Source organism: Astatotilapia calliptera, chromosome 10 (assembly GCF_964374335.1).
Source record: "Astatotilapia calliptera chromosome 10, fAstCal68.1, whole genome shotgun sequence".
In the NCBI taxonomy this organism is placed as follows: Eukaryota; Metazoa; Chordata; class Actinopteri; order Cichliformes; family Cichlidae; genus Astatotilapia; species Astatotilapia calliptera.
The window spans coordinates 25,980,066-26,002,914 of record NC_137431.1 but is presented as its reverse complement, the minus strand read 5'-3'; the positions used below and the strand labels follow the sequence as shown (position 1 = coordinate 26,002,914).

The window sequence follows — 22,849 nt, the reverse complement described above, 5'->3', positions numbered from 1 at the left end:
TAATATTTGGCAAAGACTGACAAAAATACTGTATATGCGCAATTTTGGCATTGGATTGCATATCAGCATAAATCTTTGCACGTTTGCCTACAGAAGTGAATTCGAGGAATACTAAAAACCTTTTTGATTCAGGTTGGTATGTTTGGCTTTTTATCCCACACTTACAGCCCACTTTAGTGGATCGGACCAGTGAAACTCCTTTTTCTTGATATAAATAACTTTTAACTACACACTTAATCCATGACATATTTTAGTATTAGAAAAATAAGTGCAATTTCAAAAGCATAAAAAAATGCTGCAATGAAGGAAATCTGTCACCATGACTCTTTGGGCATAAATTGTAAGAAATAAATGGAAAATAATGGAAAAAGTTGTAACTTATTGCCCAGACTGTCCTGTCGTTATAAAAAAGAAAATTTTGATAATTCACAAAATATCATATTAAAAAAAAATATATTTCTATATATCTATAGTAGTGAAAACATACTAATTTGGATCCTTGACTTGTGTGATTTATTTTAATTAAATAATAATGTGGTATAATGTAATTATTTTAAAAATTGACATTATTGGCTTTAAAAAGCATCCAAGTATCTCACAGATCTCTTTTCAGATTTATAATTATTAATCTCAAAACAAAAAAAAAGATACGAGCCACAAGATGCTTATTTCATGTCTTCTTATATATTTATATAGCAGTTGTTTTGACAGGTCAGTGGTTGAGATCTAACATAATTACACTGGAATGAGACATTTCTTGTTGGGCAACTGTAAAAAGGCATTAGTAGGGAAACTTGGCTCTCACAGGGGCGACATTGTTCCTTAAAAATATCTCCAAAGAAATACACTCTAAGGCATTGGCAGATAACACACAGACAATATTAAGCTTGAAGACAGAGCGAAACGTGGCAAGAACACATACCCAAGTGCAAGCGTGGTGACAGGAGTCCGCCGTTTCAAACGTTTTTGCTCCCTCCGAAAGACTTTTGTTTCCCCGAGAAGTGCGGGGGTCAAGAACGAGGGAGGAGGGCATCGACCCCGCCGCTCTCCCTCCCTCCCTCGTCACCGTTTGTGCGTCACAGACCAGCGAATAAATAATGACTACAGAGCACAGCACACACACTGGAGCCAACTGAGTGCTACCTTTTCTTTCCGACTGCAAGGGCAAGGCTGAGCGTTCATTTCGCGTTGCACACCATTAGTTGTTGGACGACGTGAGCCTGCAGTCCAACAACAGTGGAGCTGAATGTCCCAGGATGGCACGAAATCTTTCACACTTTAACTTTCAAACAGTTAATCTTTTTTTTTTGGCATGAAATGTTCGAATCTAGAGTCTATTTGTAGCTGCAAACCAAATCTACATGTATTAAAAAACAGTTGATTCCATTATACTGCATTTTGTTTTTCCCAACAACACCAGGAAAGACAAAGTTGGCATGGTTAAGACTACTCCAGGCAGCCTGTCATATCTTCACTGGTAGTCCTGGATCTTGAAGCACCAACTAATTGATGTGAGTCATCATGAAGAACTGGAAATGGAGAGGAGAGTGGATTTAATATAAGCAACAATTAATATTCCCAGGATATGGAGTCCTGCGTGTACGTTGACTCGGGCCTTTGTGGCAGGTGTTGCCAGCATCGTGCGTCCCGACAACTGGACCACAAGGGCGAGTTGGTTGTGGTGGTTCAACAGTGTTCAGATTAGAAAGAAAAGCTTTAAAAAGGACACAGAGAACTTCAGCTAGTTTAATTCTAGACAAATACAACGTTTTTCTGACACGGCCTCAAACTGCACGGATGTAAACATAATCCCGATTTAACTCAGTAGAAGTCACAAACCGAGCCCAGCTGTGACTCTCTTTTCTAGCATAAAACATCTGCCTCTAACCGCACAAAGCTTCATAGGACACCTGACCTACACCTCCAACAAACATGTGAGAAAACAAAACAAAAAAAGATGAAATGTGTTTCCAAGTCTCATGATTGATGTCCCGGGTCCGGATAGTTTTTGTGCACTCGTAGCAGGTGTGTAGATGGAGGTAGGGAGTGATTACCAGGGTAAAACTACATGTAATGCAAGCATAAATAAACTGCAAAATTGTTGGATGTGTGTCAGTGTATACATAAATTATATTATATTATATTTTTTATTTATAAACCTCACAATTTGTTTATTTTTTTAAATGTAGTTTTCTCCTAAAAGCCCCTCCATACATCCAACTGAATACTGAACATTAACAGTGACTGTAACTGAGTAACCTCCATGTGCTTCCTCACTGTAGTGACTCTGTAAATAATGATCCTCTGTGCGTCACTCCTCTTCTTCATCCTCCTCCTCCTCTTCTTCTTCTTCATCTTTGAGCTCCAGGTATTCGACCCCCTCCTCCTCCATTACCGTCTCTCTGTCGTCTTCACTAGTGTCTGATTTATGCCTCTCTGCATCACCCTCTTCCAACAGCTCCTCCTCCTCCTCCTCTTCTTCAGCCAACAGGTCTTCCTCCAAGACATCCCTCTCCTCCTCATATGAGGAGATGGGCGAGTAGTGGGGGAGGTCGAACACGTGCGGGCTGCTGGGAGCATCAGAACTACTGGGAGGAGGCGACGTTGCAGGAGCTGCGACGGGAATAGTGATAGGTACTGGGATGGAAAAAGCAGGAAAGGACTCTGACGCGCACATGCCGGCACCGGTGCTTACGTCCCAGGCCCTCCTGGCAGTCGGGTTAACGTTGCAGGTAGTGTTAGTAGCAGAGGAGGGAATGACCGCCATGCCCAGCCCTGAGGTGAGGGCTGTGGGTTCGGGTGTGTACTCTCGGATCTCGCCTGCTTCTAGCGGTTCCCCGCAGGGGTCATGGGCACTACAGGACAGCTTGCCGTCCAGTTTGGAGATGAAGAGCAGGCCGTCATGGTGCTGGCAGCAGTAGGAACTGACGCACAGTTCGCAGAAGGACGCAGCCTCCTTACTGCATATGTCACACTGGTGCCACGGACATTCCCACCGACCTACAACAAATGCAAGAACATTAAGGAATCTTTATTTCACTGAGGACCACAACAACATTTCCACCAGCTGTAATAAACATTTGGTGGCATAGATCTGTTTTGGGACCATCCTACATTTTATTTTCATAAAAACTGGGTGATATTGTGTGGATTAGAGAAAATCCTAAATAAATTAAGTCACTGACCTGCAGGCCTCTTGGTGAGGTTCAGGCAGTCTGCATGGTAAACCTTGGGACATCCAGGTTTTTTACATGACACCATCTGTCCTCCGTCTCCGCAGATGAAACACTCGTCCTCCCTTTCTTTGGTCAACACCACCTTTTTCTTCCTCTTGCCGTGACCTCTCCTCTTCAGCTTGCGATCTTTATCATCAGGCGGGGGGTTGTTCTGGTTCAGAGAGCAGAGGAGTAGGTTATTCCCAAACAAACACAGGTGGTTATTAATTTTTGTGGCGTGTCCCTCCTCTCACCTTTGGCCTGAGGCCTAAGAAGCCGCTGCAGTTTGATGCTCCACATTTACACACTGTCTTCCTGTTGCCCAAACACTCCAGGTTGTAGTTGAAGGTGAGCTCTGTGCCTGAAAGGATAAACACAAATGAGTGAGAGTGGCTTGCTGGCATCACCAAACATCAAGATAGAAACAACTTCTATCTTCTGATCTGTAAGAGGCGGCGAACCTGCGGCAATGTCGATGAGAGCGAACAGTCCCACCCGGGTGTCACCGTTCACCGTCCACTTCTGCGTCTCACAGTTTGGCTGACAGCTGTGGTTCATGAAGCGTGCCTCGTTCCCCTTCGGCCCAGCATCAATGATCCGATCCTAAAACACAAAGTCATCCAACAAGAAATTAAATTAAACTTAATTACTGTATAGGTCTCTAGTTTGAAGTTGTAGCTATAACCTGTACTCAAACACAGGTCTGGCCATGAAATTTCCAAAGTGCCAAGAAAGCATCTACTGCTGGTAACAAGGTTAAAACTACCAAACACACGATTCTGTTAGAAGTGCATTCATACCTATCAGGAGGTATTGATTGAAAAAAAGAGACGGCAGGAAATAAGAGATGTAGGAAAGCCATTCATGTTCAGAGGCTTTACTCCAAAGCTGTTCTGTGTGAATAATTTTAGATCTTAATTAGATTTAATCTAACCATGTGGCAGTTTGCTACCGTTTTTTTTTCTTAAACCATAATTTGGACTGCTTTAAACACTCTTCTGTGTTCCCTGTTAAGGCTCAAGTCCTTGGTTAATGTTGATGCACTTGTTATTTCTCCTCAGAACTACATTGACCACTTTATCCTCTATACTCGCTCAAAAAGAAAAACGACACTACCAGTTACTAGACAAAGTTGGGGAGGCCACTAACTGAGCTCTGACCCAATGTGACTGGGGCCTTATTCACTTGATCCAACATGGCCACCATGATTGTCACACATTCATAATAACTGACAAGTTAATGTCATGTAGTAAGCGGCCACGTAGCTGCAAAACCTCAGTTAGTGCATTCTGTAGTCTTGAATAGGGTTGCTCTTGAGGTTAGCAGCGTTTTCACAGTTATAGTTCATTTACTCTGGTCCAAATCAGTTAATGGTAGGGCTTTTCGATATAATGATATGTATCGGATGACGTCTAATGTTTCATTTTACGCTATCATTTGTTTCGTGGTGTCGCAAAATAAACTGTTTATGGCAATACTTTTTCATCGTTTTGATGGTCACTGTAGTGGCTATATTATTTTCTTAAAGTTCTCTCTTTCTCTTATATTTAATATAACCACACTACAGACAGACAAGCGCTTGTTTTAATGCCTTGTCGTTAGCAACAAGGTAACAGCATCACGTGTCCGCTTGTTTATTTTCCACATAAACCTTTCACAATAAAGCTCAAGATCCTGTTGAGACTTTTCAAAATAAACTGAATCATATGAAAGACGATGCAGAGTGTTTTCCGATGAAAAGCAACATAGAGCCGTCAGGTGCTAAAAAAAATAAACCTTAGACTCAAACGCAGCACGCTGTGTAATAAATACTCACAAAGAAAACGGCGGCTGTTACAACTTATGTCTAAAAATGTATAGTTTCATGCATCGGTTACAACACTCGACTCCAGGTACATGACGCCCAGCTGGAAACACTTCCCGCAAGTCGAGCTGCGCGAGATTCACAGAATTTACAGAAAATGTTAAATTTTTGTGATTTATATCGTTATCGGACGATAGATGTCTTATATCGGGATATGAGATTTTGGTCATATCACACAGCCCTAGTTAATGGGTTTGTAAACTTGAAGTATTTTCCTGTGGTTTGGTTTCTTTCCACTTAGTTATTAGGGAAGATATGATGAAACGATAATTTACATTTTACAGCTGGTTGCCAGCCCATACAGACCTTTGTACATCGAAGTTACCCTGTTGCATCCCAGAATGCAAAATATATGTGGCTACGGGAAGATGTTAATTTAAACTTCCAACGTTCACCTGATAGTTGGTTGAGGTCTGATCACTTTCACACCATAAATGAATCGGTTAGGAACTGAATGAGACCTCCTCCTCCGAAGGGTCTTGGTGCAGTTGTTTTGCGATTAATGTGTACACACCTGCATAAGTGAACTGAACGTAACAGGCTAATGTGAAAACACCCTAAAAACACACGTGGCTCTGAGTCGTACCTTGTCAAGAGTTAACATGTAGAAGTTACAGATGTTGTTGTCCTGAGCGTGTCTGATCCTCGACCTGCACTCCTCCTCATCGATCACCTCCCCGACATACTCGCTCACAAACTGACCCTGAGAGAACAAACACATACGGGAAACGTGGATCATTCACTCCTGGCTTATGATGGGAATTCCAGCAGCAACAGCAGCAGCACTGCGGTTACCTTCTTAATGTCATGGACACAGCGGAGCCCCCAGCCTCGAGACAGCGTCCTAAAGATCTCTACTTGGCTGTACTGACGCTTGGTGAACGCCTGGTTGAGGCACCGCTCGGCCGCCGGGCAAACCTGCAAGTAAAGAAGCGGCCTCGGTCAGATACTCGACACCTGGCTGCAAAGTCCAGGGCAGGCAGCCGCTAAAGTTCCCGATTCAACTTTAGAAGATCTGGAGCAATACAACTATTACGTCTTAGCCCCACTAAACTCCAATTGGTCAAGCACAGCTATTGGTGGCAGCATAGTAGATTTTTAAACGCATTTCTTAACATCCTGAAAGTAGAAAATTTCACTAAATAACTAAAAACACTTAGATCATGCACCTTGTACAATAAAATTCTAGAAAAAAATGAAACCAAACTAACTGGATTAAAATACTTGTAGAAGCAGTCTGTATGATTTAATACACCTGTGGCCATCGAAGTGACTGGAACACCTGAATTCAATGATTTGGATCAGTCAGTGAATCCATCTGTAGCTGTGCATGAGCGTGATGAAGGTGTTTCGGTACCTGTGGATGGCATTCGTAGAGCAGCATGCGGTTGATACACTCGGAGTCCATCCCACATGGACTATCATCTGTCTTCTTGCAGTTACAGCGGGGGATCTCTGAGAGGTCGGCAGTGAAGATCTGAACCTTTCCTATTGGTCGATTAACCTGAATGAGTCAGAAAGGTGTGTATCACTCATCACCGAGCATTACAATCAAACCTCATTTTTTAAGTCAACTTATGAAGAAAGCTTTTTACAGTTTCTTTGTGATTTAAGCAGCTTGATTTCAAAGTAAAGGCACCTCCATTACCTTAATGTGTTTGTATGGAGGAGGCTTCCTGTCGTTCTTCCTGTCCTCTTGAAGCTGCCGAAGCTCCTTCTCTGCCTGCAGCTCACGGAACCGCACAGCCGCCTCCTCCAAAGCTGAGGAAGGACGTCAAAAGTCAGCGATCGCAAACACAAACCATGATATCAAACCGATCAAAGGACAAATTTTACTTTTGCCTACCTTTTTTGTAGGTCGCATCAACCCCTTTACCCATCTTTTCCTTGCTGTTGGCGTCCACGTCCATGTAAGGGAAGACTCTGGCCTGGTAGGTCCACAGGTAGTCGTTGGAGCCGAAGAAATGAACGGGGAACTCGCCGACATCGTGCCTCATTCTCTGGATGTTTTCTGGGATTGTTTTGGGATGGCTGACCTCTGCCGGCCACCACCTTATGGAGCAGAAAATGGGAGAATAAAGGATTTGATGACGTGCGTCTGACTTTTCAGATTTAAAAGACTCTGTGGGTCATAGCTGACCTGTAGCGCCCAACTTTGACCCATACAATGTCTTTATAGCGAGGCTTCTTCCCGGCCTTGCAGTCGTTGCAGTACCAGCTGCCTTTGGGCATCTCGATGTTCAGACACTCCCGATGAAATGCAGCAGGACAGGACTCACAGCAGAGTAGGCTGCCCCCTGGAGCACAGGAGGAGGGACAGCATTGCATTAACCTCTCATCAATGAATCATGAAGCCAGCCGTCTGACAGCTAAAGCTTGTCAGACGGCTGGTCTCACATTTAGTCCTATATGTACTCTGTATGTATACAGAGGAGTTTATGGTTGGCTCAATGACTTTAAGGTCCTGTTGCTGTAAAACAAGCCCAAATCATCACACTTCCACCATCAGCAGCTGGTATAAGATGTTCCAGCTGATTGGCTTGTTTCGTTTTTCGCATTACAGTCAAACATCTCCCCTTTGGTCTCATCTATCCAAAGGTCTTTATTCCAGTAGTCTTGTGGTTTGTTCAGATCCGACTTGTGCGAAAACTGAGCTGTAGTGCCATGTTCTTTCTCCTACAAACCTCTCAAAACAAGCCATACTTGTTCATTCTTTTTTTCAAATTGTACCATCAAGAACTTCAGGTGAGGCCTTGAGAGTCTGACATGCAGCTCTTGGGCTTTTTGCAGTTTTGCTAAACAACGTTGGGGTAAATTTGCTGGAATGTCCACTTCTGGGAAGTTTGGCAGCTGTGTTCAGTTTCTACTTGTGAATGATCGTTCTCACGGTAGAATGATGGTCTTTAAATTGTTTGGAAATCTACTTGTAACCCTTCCCAGACAGATAGGCAGTAACAACTGCTTCTCTAAGATCATTACTTGGCTTGGCTGCCACAGAGTCTGCGGGACTCTGTGGTGATTTTGTGGGAGTCCGTTGGACTCTGTGGCACTATCCCACTGGGTATAGTAAACAATGAGACACTGGAAAATACCAAATTTTCCAGAACACCTGCCAGAGCAGACCAAAACTGGAAACTTCCATTCCTAAAAAAGTGGGAGCTCCCAAGAGCCTTGGGTCTTTGATTATGTCCAAATGAGTCTATGGCCTAACCCTTTCTGGGTGCTTTATGTCTATTTTACTTCAATTTTGTCCATGTTTTTAAATGTATTAAAACTGTATTTCACTAAACGCTTTTCTGCCTGTTGAGGCTGCATCTCCAGTGGATTTTGCATGTTTTTGGACCAGTTTGAAAGTTTACCTTAGAGCAGAAATTTGGTCTTCAGCTCTAGCCTTTGAAACAACGATGATGATGAATTAAACAAAAATCTTAGTTCTTGTGGAAACAATAAAAGGTATTCTTAAGTTTTTCATACAGTAATTCTGGATTTTGGTTCAGTTTTTGTTAAATAAATAATGACAGTGACATATGCCACGTGTTGGTGATCGTAAAATACTTTGTGAGAACCAGATGATTTATTAATATCCTGACATAAAACCTTACCGGTACTTTATTTTCCACCTGACTGTAATTCGTAACCGTAAGGTGAAATAAAATATAAATCTGAGGTGAAGAAAACAGCTCAGCAACAAAACCAGTTTAGTCTGGTCTGGAGTTTCCTTTCGCATCTGTACCTTCAGTGCAGACGAAGCACCAGCTGACGTTCACGTGTTCGTGATTCTTGACGCCGCGGCGGGGGGTGAAATGGTTAGGACAGACAATGCTGTTGTTGGAGAGTACAACACTGCCCGCTGCCATACAAAGATCTGTAGCGTGATAGGCAACCGGGCAGCGCACGCAACGTACCAGCCGACCTGTAGACGTAAAGAGGAGAGTAAATGCCACGGCGCAAGACGGGTGATTACAGCGAAGGTGCGGTCTGAGCGTCCTCTGATTACCTTTAGAGATGTTGGAGCTGTTGGGATTAGCGATGAAGCAGGTGAGGCAAACGTGGATGGAGCAGCGGAAACCTCTGTTTACGGGTACGGTCGGGGCGTAGTTGGCGATGCACTCGCCATGATAAAACTTCCCGCACACAGGGATCATGCAGCGCCGCACATCCTCACCGCGCTTTTTACACACAAAGCAGGTGTGGAGTCCTGGACACAGGAAAAGTCACAGGTTTAAATGATCACCTAAAAAAATATATCTTCATATTAATTTAACAAAATGAAAACAGCAGATAATAAGTGGCCTCAATTCTCCCTCTAATCGCTTCCAGAATGCAATGAACACAAATGACTGGGAAAATATATATAAATAAAACTATAATTCCTAATAAAACTATGATTATTTTAACAATTCTTTTTAAATCTGTTTTTAATCGTGAACTATTTGTTTAAAACTTCCCATGCTAGACATGATTTCAATACTAAACATGTTTTTCCATTGTATGAACAAAAATAAATAAAATGGCAAACATGACAGGCATTTTTTTAAAAATTATTTAAAAAAAAAATATTTAATGATTGCTAAAACAGACTAAAAAGTCTTACAAACAGAAATAAAATTGAAACCAAAAATAAAGAAAATTTTTGAAAACTAAAAATAACTAGAAAAATTTGCATTTCCTGCGAAAATGCAGTGTGGATGCTTTAAAGCTGAAGCTGTATGCAAAACGTACAAAAATACAAGAATTTAGGAGAAATAGTATAAGATAACAGAAAGAATATATTTAGCCAAAAATACTTAAGCATTACAGAAACACTATGATTTAGAAAAATAGTACAACATAGCAAAAATACTGTGATTTACCAGAGACACTGTGATGAACTATGAATATTGTAATTTTAAATTAAGACTATGTTTTAGCACAAATACTATGATTTGACAGAAATACTATCATTTGGCAGAAATACTATGTTTCAGCACAAATACTCTGGTTTAGCACAAATATTATAACATAGCCGAAATACAATTATATAGCAGAAATGCTATATTTAGAAAGAAAAATATAATATAGTAGAAATAGTATGATTTAGCAGAAATACTACAATATAGCATAATAACAATGATTTAGAACAAATACTATGATTGAGCAGAATAGTTATAACTTAAGAGAAAATACTGGAAAAGCAAGATGACAAGCTGAAAAAAAAAAAAACGGAACATGGTTAAGTTCCCTCAAAACTAATTGTTGTTCACCTGTGAAAAAAAATAAAGAAATAAAAATAAATTTAAAAAACAAGAAGGAACAGCCAACAGATACACACAAAATCAAATATGTATACACAAATGCACAGAGAGAGACACACACGGAGGGTCTATGTCAGTCAACCAGTCTGAATATATTATAATTTTTTCCAACAATGAGATGCTGTCCTAAAGAGGGTCTCTCTCTCTCTCTCTCACGCACACACACACACACACACACACATGGAGAGAGAAGCATGTTTTCAGTCAAGCAGCCTGGGAGCTGCTAAATTTGAATTCACAGAGGCTGTGTACTTTTTCCCGCCAAAACAGGTGCACACACGCAGCACAGAGACAGGATTTTTGTAGTCTATGGTCGTGTCCAAATTCATGGGCCGCATCCTCCTGAGGACCCGGCCTTCGTGGTCTACTGGGCCGGGTCCTCAGAAGGCATAGGCCGGAAGGCGTAGGCCGGAAGTAAATGGCCATGAAATTGGACGGTCTAGCCTTCTGATTAGCGTCACCGCTGTCTCGATGGAGTTTAATAAACTCAGCCGTCTGCTCCTTGCTATCTAAAATATAACAGGACACTGGTGTAAATTCTCGACCGTCTCACCCTTCTGTTTAATCAGTTTTCTGTTTCACGTTTAGTCAGCTGTGTAAAAACCAAGGAGGAACCCACCCGGGGGATTAATAAAGTTTTATTTTATCTAATCTAATCCAATAACTTTAATCTCAGCCAAACCGATTTACTCACGAACAAACAAAACACTGAAAAAAAGCCCAACAATAACATTTTTAGGTTGTCTAAGTGACTTATATATTACGTTTAACTCGAGCAGCGAAAGTCCGCGGTGATCTGAAAATGATGTGCCGGGAGTTGTGCCGTTCTCGGCCGCATCAGTAACCCTCGAGCTCCCGGCTAGCTATCGAGCTGGTGGGTAGCAGACGTCTCCGAAAACATCGAAGCACTTTTGCAAATATGCGATATCTTGATAAACCGAGCAGATATTTGATGTTTACACAGCTACTTTCTCGCCTGAAAATATATTAAAAGTTTCTTTTGTGACCCAGAAAGATTAGTATGAGTAATTTTAAAACTTAGTAGCGGCCACCATTGTTGGAAACTGGAGTTTGGCTGGGCCGCGCTATGAATTCTGGGATATGGTAGGCCACGAAGGACACACCCGACCCATCCTTCAAATTCGGGGAAAAGGAGGACGCATTTGTCGGCTGCATTCGGAGGAGTCTACGAATTTGGACAGCCTTTGGCGCGTCGCTGTGAAATAATCGGTCTACAAATGCGGCCTCAGGAGGATGCAGCCCATGAATTTGGACACGACCTATTTCTCATAGTGGGGATTCCCCTCAAACAAATGACCATAATTTCCTAACTGTATTGGCCAGAACGGTCATTCTTACACCGTTTTGTTCAGAAGAGATGGGGGAATCGTCAAGTGTTGACAATTTATCATTAAAATATGAATTTTTAGAGATATATGACATCGATGACTTGTTGGCTTAGAAGCCACAAAGGCCCCAATATGCAAATTTGAATGCCTCAGCCCACATATATGATTGGCTGGCTGGGAAGCCGTCCAGGCCCTGATTTGTAAATTTGAATGTCTCATCCCTCAGATATGATTGGCTGGCTGGGAAGCCGTGCAGGCCCTGATATGTAAATTTGAATGCCTCAGTCCTCACAGAGGATTGGCTGCCTGGGGACCTGGCAGAAATATATAGAAATACTATGATTAAGCATAAATACTACATTTAGCAGAAATACTATATTAAGCACAAATCCTATAATAAGCAGAAGTACTATATTAAGCAATATAAATATCCTATAAAAATCCTATAAAAAGCAAAAATACTGTACTATGATTTGGTAGAAAAACTATAATTAATCAGAAATACTATATTTAGCACAAATCTTATAAAACAGCAGCAATGCTATGATTTAGCGCAATAGTAATAACTTAAACAGAAAAATTGGAAAAGCAAAATGGACAGCTGAAAAAATGCTGAACATGCCAAGGTATACTTGTTAAATGAAAAAAATCGGCAAAAAAAAAATATATATAACAGCCACGCAATCACAAATATGGACACATATGGAAACACACATGCACAGAGAGAGACACACACAAGATCCAATTCAGTCAACCAGTCTAAATATATTGAATTTGAATCTTACAATGAGATCATCCCATAAAAAGGCTCTCTCTCTCTCTCTCTGTCACACACACACACACACACACACACACACACACACACACACACACAATCCAATTCAGTCAACCAGTCCAAATATATTGAATTTAAATCTTACAATGAGATCATCCCATAAAAAGGCTTTCTCTCTCTCTCTCTCTCTCTCTCTCTCGCTCTCTGTCACACACACACACACACGCACACACAGGGAGAGAGAAGTAAGTTTCTAGCTCAGTCAAGCAGCCTTGGAGCTGCTGAATTTGAATCCACCAATCAGAGAACCTGTGCACTTTTTCCTGCCAAAACAGGTGCACGCAGCACAGAGAGACACAGGATTTTTGCAGTCTATTTCTCATAATGACGACTCCCCTCAAACAAATGACCATAATTTCCTAACCGTAGGGGCTAGAACGGTCATTCTTACACCGTTTTGTTCGGAAGAGATGGGGGAATCTTAAAGTGTTGACAATTTATCATTAAAATATGAATTATTAAAGATATTTGACTTCTAATGCACCATAACTGAGTAGAGCAAAGCAAAAACTGCCTTGACTTGCCCTCAAACAACGCTTTCTAACTCTAAATGTATTTGGAGTATCGATATCATTCTTTCACTGTATGAGACAGCAGGCTTTGGTGAACAATCATGGAAATTTTCAGGTCTCTGTGGAAATCCATTAAAAAGATATGACGAGAGAAAAAAGTGGTTCATTTCCAGAGTTTGAAATCTGAAGAAATCTGAGCGAAGGACGAATTTCCTACCCTCAAACAAGTCTAACTCATCTCAGAACAGTAATAGGTGAGAAAATAATTCTTGAATTGTGAGCGTCAGGAGTGTCTGAAGATATACTGGGACAAGCCTTATGTCTTAACTTTGCTTCGTTAAGAAGATATGACGATTCGAATATGCCTCTCATTACAGAAATCAAGCGGTGATTTTGAACAAGCTCTCCATTGACTTTCTATGGAGAGCTTTGCGACTTTGTGTTGGTCTGAGGAGATTTGGCAAAATTCTATAAATCTCACAACAATGATAGTGACATTTTCGGAAAGCCAGCAAAAATACCTACGTTTTGATGTATAATTTGTGAAAGTTGAGTGAAAATTGAGCAAGTAGCAAGAAGTTGTTCGGACATGAAGAGAAGACTGCAAAACCTTCAGTGGCACACTGGAAGCCAAGTGCATAGCAACCATAACAACGCATGTATTTTGTGAAAAATCACAATTGTGCAACTGAAAACTTTAAGAGGCATAAAAGTAAAACGGTAAAAGATTTGAAAAAGCTGATTTATACCTGAATAGCCCAATAATTTGAGAACATTTTAAAGTTTGAATGGTTGTTCTACGTGAAAATATGAGGAAGTAGTTAAGTTTCAGAAACAAGCAAATTTTAGCAGAATTGCAGAAGTTTCCCATTCATTTCAATGGGACAAATTAAGCTTAATATTTTAAAAAGTATAATAGTGAAAAATACCAAAAGACATAGCACACATTAGCAGAAATAGCAGAATAGTTTAAAATTTGAACGGTGAAAATCGGCTGAAAATTGCGGAAGTAGTTAAGTGCCAAAAAGTGTACGGAAGTCCCAAGAGGAACTCAATAGTGTGGATGCTTAAAGCATCCACACAATAAATAAATAATAACAATAAATAAATTTGCGTAGTGGTCTATGTGTAGTGGTTTACATAGATTCCCAGTTTGATCCTGGGAGCAGACACAAAAAATAAAAAATAAAAGTCCACCCACTGCGGTGACCCGTTGTGGATTAAGGCAACATGGGGAGTGAAGAAAAATCCAAACGCTTGGATATTTCTTATGCTAGAACATCTTTAGACTTTACAGTCTGACCTTTTGTAGTGATTTTTACATTTGGAAAATTCACACATCAAGAATTAAATTATAGGCTCTACTGACATCAGGGAACAGCTGTTTAGTTTTTACCTGATTTGCACTCTGGACAGACAAACTTCCCCTTCGGTGCTTCGGCCAGAGATATGCAGGGCAGGTGGAAAGCGCCACAACACTGACCCTCACAGAGCAGCAGCTCCCCGGTCTTCTCACACACCTGAGCAGAGATCATAGCATAACTAGAATGACTCAGAGAGAGGGAACTTTACGTCTCATGTATGCATGGTTTGCGAGGTGGATATGAAGGCTTCAGAGTTTTTAGAGGAAAACATCTAATGTCTGCTAACTGTTGTTTAGATCTGACCATAAAGTAATGAACTGAACAGAAATGGAAGCTGTGATAAAATGTTTGAATACAGCAGCAGAGAAGTCGCTGTAGAGCTTCTTGTAAAGACACAAGTAGCGTTCTAATCTATCACTGCTAAAATGAAACCTTTTCTTATGGAGCTTCTGGACACATTTCTAGGGATCTTTTTGTCACTAAACTGCTGAAAGCTCACCTGACATATGTTCTCCTTCATGGAAGCCGGGCCTCCTCGGTCCCCTATGATCTTCCTCGTAGGTAAAAGTGAGTCGTCACACAGTGACAAGTCGTCCTTCATGGAGCAGAAACTGTTGTCCAGGCTGGATGGTTCACCCTGAGGAGACAAAGCAGGACTTTGCTGTTGCATAGCAACAATTTTAATTATTGCTGTACGTAAAAAAGTAAAGCTGACCAACCTCTGACTCTGCTCCGTCCTTTTTGATGTCCTCGGCTTTACCGTCGTCCGGTTGAGGATCGTCGACATCGGCTGGTGCCGTCTCCTCCTGTCCGGGTTCTGGCGAAGACTGCTCTGGAGCAGAAGGTGCAGGAGTGCTGGTCTGAACCAAAGGTGTGGGTGTACAGAGGTCAGAGGTCGTTGCCGGTGTGGACTCTGATGCTGGAAGTGGCTTACTCTTTGATTTTAGGGGTGGTGCTGAGCAGTCTATGTGGAAGAAAACCATATTTGAAACAGTAAGACAGAAAAACTAGCTTTTCAAGATTTTCAACTCATAACAACAAGGACTTCCTCTTAGCATCATATTAAATTACATTAACTGTGCAGATTAAATACGCTTGGCTGTAAATTCATCTGGACTCCTCAGAGCGTATTTTAGTTGGCTGCTTTCCCAAATTTAATTTACAAGGAAAAAAGAAAATCTGGTGACTTGGAATTTTTTTTTATGTTAACTTCTTCTTCTTCTGTGTCATAAAATGTTTGAAACCCACTGAACAAATAATGTAATTACACTTTATAGATTTAACATGTACACAATGATTATTTTATTTCATTTACAACATTTAATTACTTATTATATTTTCTCCTTTCTAAATCTGCTGCTTTTCCACTCATGTTTTGTTTGTTTTGTTTTCTAAGCCATCACTAACACTGACCTATGAGTCAGTCAAGCATAAATATACAAAACTCAAGGGATGATGTGTGTCGTGTCGACATATAACAGATAATTTAGTAAAGCACTAATTCTAAATTGTATTTCTGGACACTTTGTTACTAGCGGTCTGTCACAAAAACACTATTTGTTCTCATTTCTTTAATAAAAACTATGGAAAATACCAAAGATAACACAGACATAAAATTGTATTTTTACACTATTAATGTGATTCCCAAAGAGTTGAAAACTGGGCAAGTGGAGGAGAAGAAGAAAAAGTGGCAGATGAGTAATAATCCTCTGATCAAGCATGTCTTTATAAGCCTGCCTCTAATACAGATATAGGCCTGCTACCTACTGTTAAGTTAAATAAAAGTAGTCCTGGATGAGATACCGCACACTACAGTGTAATTTAGAAGGCTTTACGAAAACTCACTGACCAGATTGAGGAGTTGGAGGTGGATTAGTCTTCAGTGTTTTGACCTGGAACAAAGAGGAACACTTTCAAAAATGACTGCAGTTAAACCAACATTGTTTTAGTCTATCAAACAAAAAAAAGTTTCTTTTTTTGCTTTGTTTGTAGCTCTTATCTGCAATTCTCAAAAGCATTTTAAGGCTAGAATCCTCCATCCATGCCCATCCATCCATCGTTTATTCTAGCCAGGTTGGAAAGGGCATCAGTCTGAGATGCCCACACCTCCTCCAGCTCTTCTCGGGGGACACAAAGATTCCAAGCCAGTGGAGAGACATAATCCCTCCAGCATGTAGGACAAGCCCAAAACACTTAATCTAGGAGATGTCCTGGAGGCATCCTAGTCACATGGCTGATCCAACTCAACTGGCTCATTTCGATGTGGAGGAATCAACAGCTGTATCCTGAGCCCCTCCTGAGTGATTGAGTCCTGTCTCTAAAGGTGAGCCCAGCCTCTCTTCAGAGCCTTTTCAACACTTGTATTTGTGATCTTAATCTGCTCTCGCTTCACCACAGAAAACTGGATTTATACACCAGTCCATCTGTTGATCTCCATCTCCGTCTTGTCTCACTTGTGAACAAGACCACGAGGGAGCTCTGAGAGAAACTTCAACCTCAAGTAGAGGCTCCACGCATCTCTTGCTGGGGAAACTGGGGGTGCTCATCTACACGATATCAGTTCTAAAGACATTCTTAGGAGTGATACACAGAGGATCAGGGAAGAACTACACGCTGTCAAAGTTTTATTTTGTTTTTGAAAGTCACTGACTTCTTTTCTTAGCTGAGATTGAATGTAAGGTGAGTGATGTTTAAAATAAAATATTTAAAAACAAATAAATTCAATTAAAAACAAACACTTTTAATCTTTAAAGGCACTTTTGGCTCTATAAAATTGTTTATCTGTTTGTTTGTTTTTTAACTACACAATCTGAAATAATCTGATCATCTCATAGTCTCAGCTTCATCTCCACAGCATAAATCCTTTACTTGTATTATTTATACTTGTGTTTGTTATTTATAACTCAAAGCAAAGCTTACATAAAATGAAATACACTTCATTATTTGAAAGCCCCAGACTTTAAGAAGCTCTTAACATAATGCGTGTTTAGATGCGCTTAACTAAACATCTTAACTAAACACGTGTGGGAGGATTAACCCTCCATCATCTCTTAAATGCTGGAATGACTGGAAACACTCAACCGGTGCTTATGTTTGTGACCGGAGGCCAATCAAACATCCCTACGTTGTTTTTATTGGACTGAAAAAGGATTCTAATGTTTCTAATGCCCGTGGTGCAGTGCTGTTTATTTAAGTAGCACAGTGCATCGGTCATGCATTTGCCTACATGCACATTGGTGTTTCTAAGGTTTTTTCAACACAGTGGCAAGTTTCTATTATTTGACTATAACTGAACATCAACTATGACCAAGCATCAGACTGAATTTAGGAAGGTAAAGACATCTGTCTGACCATCAGATCATCAGTTCTTACATGCTGCTTACAACTCTCTCCACTTTGTATTATCAGAGATATCTCTCACAGCTCAGGTGGAGGCAGGATTGATCCAGAGGAGAAACTATTCCACCCTATAAACCTGAAATCTGCGCTACAGCTGACCTGAATGGTGTGCAGAAAAATCCTATACTCCAAACTGAGATTCAGGCCTCAGGACCTCACACAGTTCCCACCTATTTCTAACAAATGAGTTCACGGTTATAGTAAAGCATTCTCTCCTTCAGCCTCCTCTCATTTATCGTAACTGCCACACTGTTTTCAGAGAGAAAAACCTGTAAAATCCAAACTTACAACGATTCATTTTTGTTAGGGCTTTAAACGCTCCCTTGCACTCCCTCATCAGGTGCGCTTGTTTCTAAGTCACTAATCCATGCTGCTCACAATTATCGCAATAAACCGACTGCATCTTTGTGTATGAATTAGTGTTCATACACAAAGTGTTAGTGTTAGTAGATCACCCAAGGAACTTTCCATTCCCACTGGTGCATTTTTGAAAATTTTCCTTATACTTATTTGCTTTACAGCTTGCAATAAAAACAATGTCTTGCTGGTGCAGGAGTGACTAAATCTGACCGTGGATAACATAATGAGAGCTTTGACCACTAATTTTGTCTTGGAGTCATGGAGTAACAGTTTTTAAATGATTATTTCTTTTATTAAGGAGAAAAAGTTATCCAAACCTGCTAAGTCCTGTGTGAAAAAGTAATAACCTGTAACAAGTGGTTGTGCCACTCTTGGCAGCAAGAACTACTTTGTAAAGTACTTTGTGATAACTATCAATCAGGCTTTCAGATCACTGTGGAGTTTTGGTCCACTCTTCTTTGCAGAATTTTAATTCCAATTCCATGAATGGTCTGTTTAAGGTCAGGCCAAAGTATCTCAATCGGATAAAAGTCTGAACTCACTCAGGTACTCCAAAACCTTCATTTTATTTCTTTTTTGGCCATTCAGAGGATTTCTTGCTGCCATGTTTTGGATCATCCTCCTGTATAATAAGAGTACTTTTAATGAGTCATAAGCTTTTATGTTCTGTTTAGTCAGCAGTGGTTTTCTGTGTCTCTTGAACTCTCCCATTGATGCCATTTTTACCCAGTCTCTTTCTTATATTTGCATAAGATCTTTGACCTTAACCCTTTAAGACCTACCATAGAACCAAGTCTGCCAGAGCTTACTTTATATTTTAACATGTTGTAGAGCCATTTTTGGGAGCATTTCAAGTTGCTATACATCAATACAACTGTTATAGCCCATATTTTAATAATATGTATGCATTAAGTCCATAGTAACTACATTAATTGCAAAAAAGTGCAATAAACTACAAAAAAATTGAAAATCGTTTTTGTTTTTTGTTTTTTACATATATTTCTACTTGGAGAAATTTAAGAGGTTTATCCCTCAAAATTTTAAATACAAAAAAGTTGCAAAAAATAGTTTACAACAACAGGAAATTTATTTTGAGTGTCTTCATAGTTTTATTTTTGAGATACAGCAATTTTTATATACTGCAGGAAAAACGAAAAAACAATCCTATGATGCAAATTTGCAAAGAAAACAGCATGTGTATCAAAATAAACTATTTCCAGCAGTGCAATTCGAGTTCTAAGCATCCCAGAAACTATTCAGAAAAGCATAAAGTCAAACATGACTTCTAAAAACACCAGTATAGGCTTTTAAGGCTTACAAGTAAAAAACTACATTTTCCACGAAAATGACGTCACTTCCGATTTCGGGCAGGAAATAGCGTACATGCGATCGTTCGCGCTGACGTCTGTTTCAATGTGGGAAGTGTTACGAACAGCTGATCGGATCGGCAAAGCGTGTTTCTGGAATATTATGTTTTTGTTCCTGCAAGCGCTTTTTATGCAATATTTGCAAAGCTATATGTGGAAGGAAACCGTGACCTAGGACAAGCTGATGGCATAAGATGTAAGTACAACTCCTCCGGTTTCATATGCAAAAAAAATTATTGCGCTAGTTCCGGTTCTACAGGGATTTAAAAATAGGCAAAACGGAGCGTGCCCGCTCCGACTGGCTTTAAAGGGTTAACTGAGCCAAGTTAGTCCCGCAGTTCCTTAGATGATGTTCCAGGTTCTTTTGTGACATCCGTGGGGAGTCATTAGTGTCTTGGTAGACCACCTCCGGGAAGGTTCATTACTGTTCCAAGTTTCCTTCATCTGTGGCTCTCACTGTGGTTTGCCAGAGTCCCAAAGCCTCGGAAATATCTCTGTAATCCTTTCCAGACTGACAGATGTCAATCTTTGTCTAATATTAAAATCTGTTTGATGATCTGAAACATTTAAGTATGACAAATGTGCAAATACTTTTTCATGGCACTGTACTACTGATACTATAGGAGGAAACTAAGATTTTCTTTCTAATTATAATTGCTAACTCAGTAAAATCTAATCTGATGTAATGCTTTTATGAAGGTAAATGGATTTTTTTGCGCTAAATAAAATGTACAGCTCTATCTTATAAGCTGGCACATACAAATACATTACACCAAACGAATAAATGTACACTCATTAAACATGCTGTACCTTCTTCTTGAGGCCTGTTGATGCCTCGGCCTCCAGGCAGTATTCCAGGATCTTCTGAGTGGGTTTTCTTTTGCGCTTCTTCTCCAGCACAGGAGCGCTTCCTGGAAAAACAAGTGTCACAGCCAGATTAGCATTAACCATCACAAGTTTTCAACACACCCGTAAATCAAAGTTTTATGTGGCTTTAGAAAATTTTTAAGTCCATGTGTGGAAACACTGACAGCCTGCATTAGACTTTGTTTGCTCCGTCACACATTTGTAGGAGCAGTGGATACAAACCAAATAACATAAGTGATGATAAAAACTGACTATTATCAGCCTGCTACAAAACAGAAAGTGACTGGTTCTCTGTGGAATACTCTCAAGGTTTTTCCTACATTAAAAAGCCATTTGCAGCAGCTATGTGTGGCTCAGGAGGTAGGCAAGGCAAGGCAAGGCAAGGCAAGGCAAGGCAAGGCAAGGCAAGGCAAGGCAAGGCAAGTTTATTTGTATAGCACAATTCAACAACAAGGTGATTCAAAGTGCTTTACAGAGACATTAGAAACAAGAACAAATAAAAAGCATGATTTAAAATTGATTAAAACAAGCAAATAAACTAACTAATTAACAAACAAACAAACAACAGTATATAAAATCAAAACAGATAAAATCAGAACAGTAGATAAAATCAGTAGTTAAATGTAAGTTTTGAAATTTAAGCTTAAAGTGTGGATTTGGTGCTTTATTCAAATGCAGCTGAGAACAGGTGAGTCTTCAACCTGGATTTAAATAAACTGAGTGTTTCAGCTGATCTGAGGCTTTCTGGGAGTTTGTTCCAGATATAAGGAGCATAAAAGCTGAATGCAGCTTCTCCGTGTCTGGTTCTGACTCTGGGAACTGATAAAAGACCGGATCCAGATGACCTGAGGGATCTGGATGGTTCATACTGGGTCAGGAGGTCATTGATGTATTTTGGTCCTAAACCATTCAGAGCTTTATAGGCCAGCATCAGAACTTTAAAGTCTATCCTCTGACGGACAGGCAGCCAGTGTAAAGACCTCAGAGCTGGACTGATGTGGTCCACTTTTTTGGTCTTAGTGAGGACTCGAGCAGCAGAGTTCTGAATGAGCTGTAGTTGTCTGACTGATTTTTTAGGTAGACCTGTAAAGATGCTGTTACAGTAATCAAGCCTACTAAAGATGAATGCATGGACTAGTTTTTCCAGGTCCTGTTGAGACATCAGATCTTTTATCCTTGATATATTCTTGAGGTGATAGTAAGCTGACTTTGTTATTGTCTTAATGTGTTTTTCTAAGTTTAGGTCTGCATCCATCACTACACCCAAATTTCTCGCCTGGTTTGTGGTTTTTAGATGTATAGATTGAAGTTCTCTGGTGACCTGTAATCGTTTTTCTTTGGCGCCAAAGACTATTACCTCAGTTTTGTTTTTGTTTAGCTGGAGAAAATTGTGGCACAACCAGTCATTGATTTCCTCAATGCATTTACCAAGAGCCTGTACAGGGTCTCGGTCTCCTGGTGACATTGTGATATATATTTGTGTGTCATCTGCATAGCTGTGATAGTTTATTTTGTTGTTGTTTATAATCTGTGCCAGTGGGAGCATGTAGATGTTAAACAGAAGGGGTCCCAAGATGGAACCTTGGGGAACTCCACATGTGATACTTGTCTGCTCAGATGTGAAGTTACCTATTGATACAAAGTATTTCCTGTTTTCTACGTATGTTTTGAACCAGTTTAGTACAGTTCCTGAAAGACCTGTCCAGTTCTCCAGTCGTTTGAGTAATATGTTGTGGTCAACTGTATCAAATGCTGCACTGAGATCCAGTAAAACTAGGACTGACATTTTTCCACTGTCTGTATTCAGACATATGTCATTAAACACTTTGGTCAGAGCGGTTTCAGTGCTGTGGTTCTGTCTAAAACCTGACTGGAAGGCATCGTAGCAATTATTCTGTTTTAAGAAGTAACTGAGCTGTTGAGAAACTGCTTTTTCAATGATCTTACTTAAAAACGGGAGATTTGAGATCGGCCTGTAGTTGTTCATTTGTGTCTTGTCAAGATTGTCCTTTTTCAGTATAGGTTTGATTACAGCAGTTTTTAGTGATTCTGGAAACACACCTGATAATAAAGAAAAGTTGACGATCTGTAACAGGTCTGACTCTAAAGTCTTTGAGACCTTTTTGAAAAAACTTGTTGGCAGGACATCTAAACAGCAGGAGGAGGAGTTCAGTTGACCTAAGATGTCCTCCAGGTCTTTGCTGTTAATAGGTTGAAACTGTTTCATGGTGTTTAAACAGTTTTTTGGTGGACACAGTACATATCCTGGATCTGCTGTTGATGTACCAATTGCTTGTCTAATTTTTTGGATTTTTTCAGTGAAGAATTTGGCAAAGTCATTGCAGGCCATGGTCGAACGAAGTTCAGCTGCCACTGACACAGGGGGGTTTGTTAGCCTGTCAACTGTAGAAAATAAGACCCGA

At 40.3% G+C, this 22,849-nt stretch overlaps 1 protein-coding gene across 1 annotated transcript in view; it reads right to left on the bottom strand.

Moving 5' to 3' along the window:
• Positions 1–665: 665 nt before the first annotated feature.
• nsd1b (nuclear receptor binding SET domain protein 1b) overlaps positions 666–22,849 on the bottom strand; it is a 43,507-nt gene continuing 21,323 nt past the window's right edge. The window contains exons 8-24 of the mRNA XM_080307582.1: positions 20,370–20,470; positions 16,283–16,325; positions 15,153–15,397; positions 14,933–15,070; positions 14,466–14,589; positions 9,077–9,277; positions 8,813–8,992; positions 7,220–7,376; positions 6,926–7,131; positions 6,728–6,840; positions 6,437–6,583; positions 5,875–5,997; positions 5,666–5,782; positions 3,677–3,818; positions 3,470–3,576; positions 3,186–3,387; positions 666–3,000 (exon numbers count right to left, since the gene is read on the bottom strand). Of these exons, the coding sequence (XP_080163708.1) occupies positions 2,312–3,000; positions 3,186–3,387; positions 3,470–3,576; positions 3,677–3,818; positions 5,666–5,782; positions 5,875–5,997; positions 6,437–6,583; positions 6,728–6,840; positions 6,926–7,131; positions 7,220–7,376; positions 8,813–8,992; positions 9,077–9,277; positions 14,466–14,589; positions 14,933–15,070; positions 15,153–15,397; positions 16,283–16,325; positions 20,370–20,470 (3,035 nt within the window). The 3' untranslated portion in view covers positions 666–2,311. The remainder of the gene's footprint in view (positions 3,001–3,185; positions 3,388–3,469; positions 3,577–3,676; positions 3,819–5,665; positions 5,783–5,874; positions 5,998–6,436; positions 6,584–6,727; positions 6,841–6,925; positions 7,132–7,219; positions 7,377–8,812; positions 8,993–9,076; positions 9,278–14,465; positions 14,590–14,932; positions 15,071–15,152; positions 15,398–16,282; positions 16,326–20,369; positions 20,471–22,849) is intronic.